Source organism: Carcharhinus amblyrhynchos, chromosome 15 (genome assembly GCF_965287045.1).
Source record: "Carcharhinus amblyrhynchos chromosome 15, sCarAmb.v2.hapA, whole genome shotgun sequence".
Lineage (NCBI taxonomy): Eukaryota > Metazoa > Chordata > Chondrichthyes > Carcharhiniformes > Carcharhinidae > Carcharhinus > Carcharhinus amblyrhynchos.
In genome coordinates, this window is record NC_137338.1 from 76,999,788 (window position 1) to 77,002,125 (window position 2,338).

The window sequence follows — 2,338 nt, forward strand, 5'->3', positions numbered from 1 at the left end:
CCACTTTCCTGGTAACCTCCTCGAAAAACTCTAATAGATTGGTTAAACATGACCCACCATGCACAAAGTCATGTTGACTCTCCCTAATAAGTCCCTGTCCATCCAAGTATTTGTCGATCCTATCTCTTAGTACTCCTTCCAATAATTTACCAACTACTGACGTCAAACCTGGAGGCCTATAATTTCCCAGATTACTTTTGAGCCTTTTTTAAACAATGGAACAACATGAGCTATCCTCCAATGATCCAGCACCTCACCCATGGATACTGACATTTTAAATATATCTGCCAGGGCCCCTGCAATTTCAATACTAGTCTCCTTCAAGGTCCGAGGGAATACCCTGTCTGGTCCTGGGGATTTATCTACTCTGATTTGCCTCAAGACAGCAAGCACCTCCTCCCCTTTAATCTGTATAGGTTCCATGACCTCCCTGTTTGTCTTATTTCCGCAGACTCCATGCCAGTTTCCTTAGTAAATACGGATTCAAAAAACCCATTTAATATCTCCCTAATTTCTTTTGGTTCCATACAAAACCGACCATTCTGATCTTCAAGAGGACCAATTTTATCCCTTACTACCCTTTTGCTCTTAGTATACCTGTAGCAGCTGTGTTCCATTACAAACAGCCCCAATTACAGGGAGGTGGGGAGCAAGAGAGGGAGACGGGTGATTGCCCTGATCCAACAGGAGAAAGCAGAGATTCATCCCAGCAGGTGACAGGCCAAGAAAGTGGAATTCGCACCAACAGAGAAGAGATATTGGCAAACCACCACTGCACCAGAGACTCCGACTAAGAGAAACGTAAACAGAAAGTGCACAGAGACAGAGAGACTAGAATCTAATCGAGGGGTTCGGGATGGTTTATATATAGAATAACAGATACCCGGGAGTGAGTTACAGACTGGAATCTAATCGAGGGGTTCGAGGGGGTTTATATATAGAATAACAGATACCCGGGAGTGAGTTACAGACTGGAATCTAATCGAGGGGTTCGGGGTGGGGTTTATATATAGAATAACAGATACCCGGGAGTGAGTTATAGCTGGAATCTAATCGAGGGGTTCGGGGTGGTTTATATATAGAATAACAGATACCCGGGAGTGAGTTACAGACTGGAATCTAATCGAGGGGTTCGGGGTGGTTTATATACAGAATAACAGATACCCGGGAGTGAGTTACAGACTGGAATCTAATCGAGAGGTTCGGGGTGGTTTATATATAGAATAACAGATACCCAGGAGTGAGTTACAGACTGGAATCTAATCGAGGGGTTCGGGGTGGTTTATATATAGAATAACAGATACCCAGGAGTGAGTTACAGACTGGAATCTAATCGAGGGGTTCGGGGTGGTTTATATATAGAATAACAGATACCCTGGAGTGAGTTATAGCTGGAATCTAATCGAGGTGGTACAGGGAAAGATAGAGGAGGACAGGAAGAGAGCAGGGGGAGTAAGAGAGAGCCAGAGCGGAGAGGGGGTGAGAGAGCACGCGGGGAGAAAAGAGAGAGCGAGCACAGGGGGAAAAGGAAAAGAGAGAAAAAAGAGCACACCAGCATGAGACAGAGAGAGAGGGGTTGAGCAGAGAGCAAGTGGGAGCCGAGAGTGAGCACGGTGGGAGGAAGGATGTGAGGGACATCTCCTTACCCGGCTACCAACACTTCGTCAGTGAGAGCAGGCCATTCTCTGAAAGGGCAACACGGTCACAAACAGCACTGAACAACAGAGCGCAAAGATGGAGAATGCCACCCTCCCTCCCCAGACAACTATCATCAGCACTCCAGTCCGTTCACACAGCAGCAGCTAAAACATCTGCCTGGCAGAGAGAACAAGATAATAAAACCGTCCTGTCTCACACTGACATGGGGTGTGACGGGGGGACAGGGATGGGGACGGTGGGGGATGGATGGAGGGCGTGACGGGGAGTGGGGAGGCGATGGGTGGGGTGTGCGATGGGGGGACGACGGGTGGAGGGCGACGGGGGGGCGGGCATCATGATGCATGGGGGGGTGCAGGAGGGGTGGGGTTGGGGGATGGGGCCGAAGGAGGATTGGGAGGGCCAAAGGAGGGTGGGGGGCAAAGGTGGGGAGGGGGCACAGTGAAGTGGCAGGGATGGGGCTGAGGGGTCGAAATCCATGCTGTGGAGCGAAGAGGGTGTGTTTAGCTGAGGGATGGGCACAGTTTCTCTGGGGGCGAGAGGGTGGGGGATCTTTACCCCACCTGTGCCCACAAGGAGGGGTTGCTGCCGAGCGATGGGAACAGCTTCTCGTCTGCTGTTAACCAGCTGGGTGGCACAGAGGTGGGGAGAGCAGCGCCCAATCCAGGATCTCAACCACCTC

At 50.3% G+C, this 2,338-nt stretch overlaps 1 protein-coding gene across 1 annotated transcript in view; it reads left to right on the forward strand.

Annotated features, from left to right (window-relative positions):
- LOC145352895 (protein WWC3-like) overlaps nucleotides 1-794 on the forward strand; it is a 185,391-nt gene extending 184,597 nt beyond the window's left edge. The window contains exon 11 of the mRNA XM_080203196.1: nucleotides 593-794. Coding sequence (XP_080059322.1) covers nucleotides 593-794 — 202 coding nt within the window. The remainder of the gene's footprint in view (nucleotides 1-592) is intronic.
- Nucleotides 795-2,338: the final 1,544 nt, after the last annotated feature.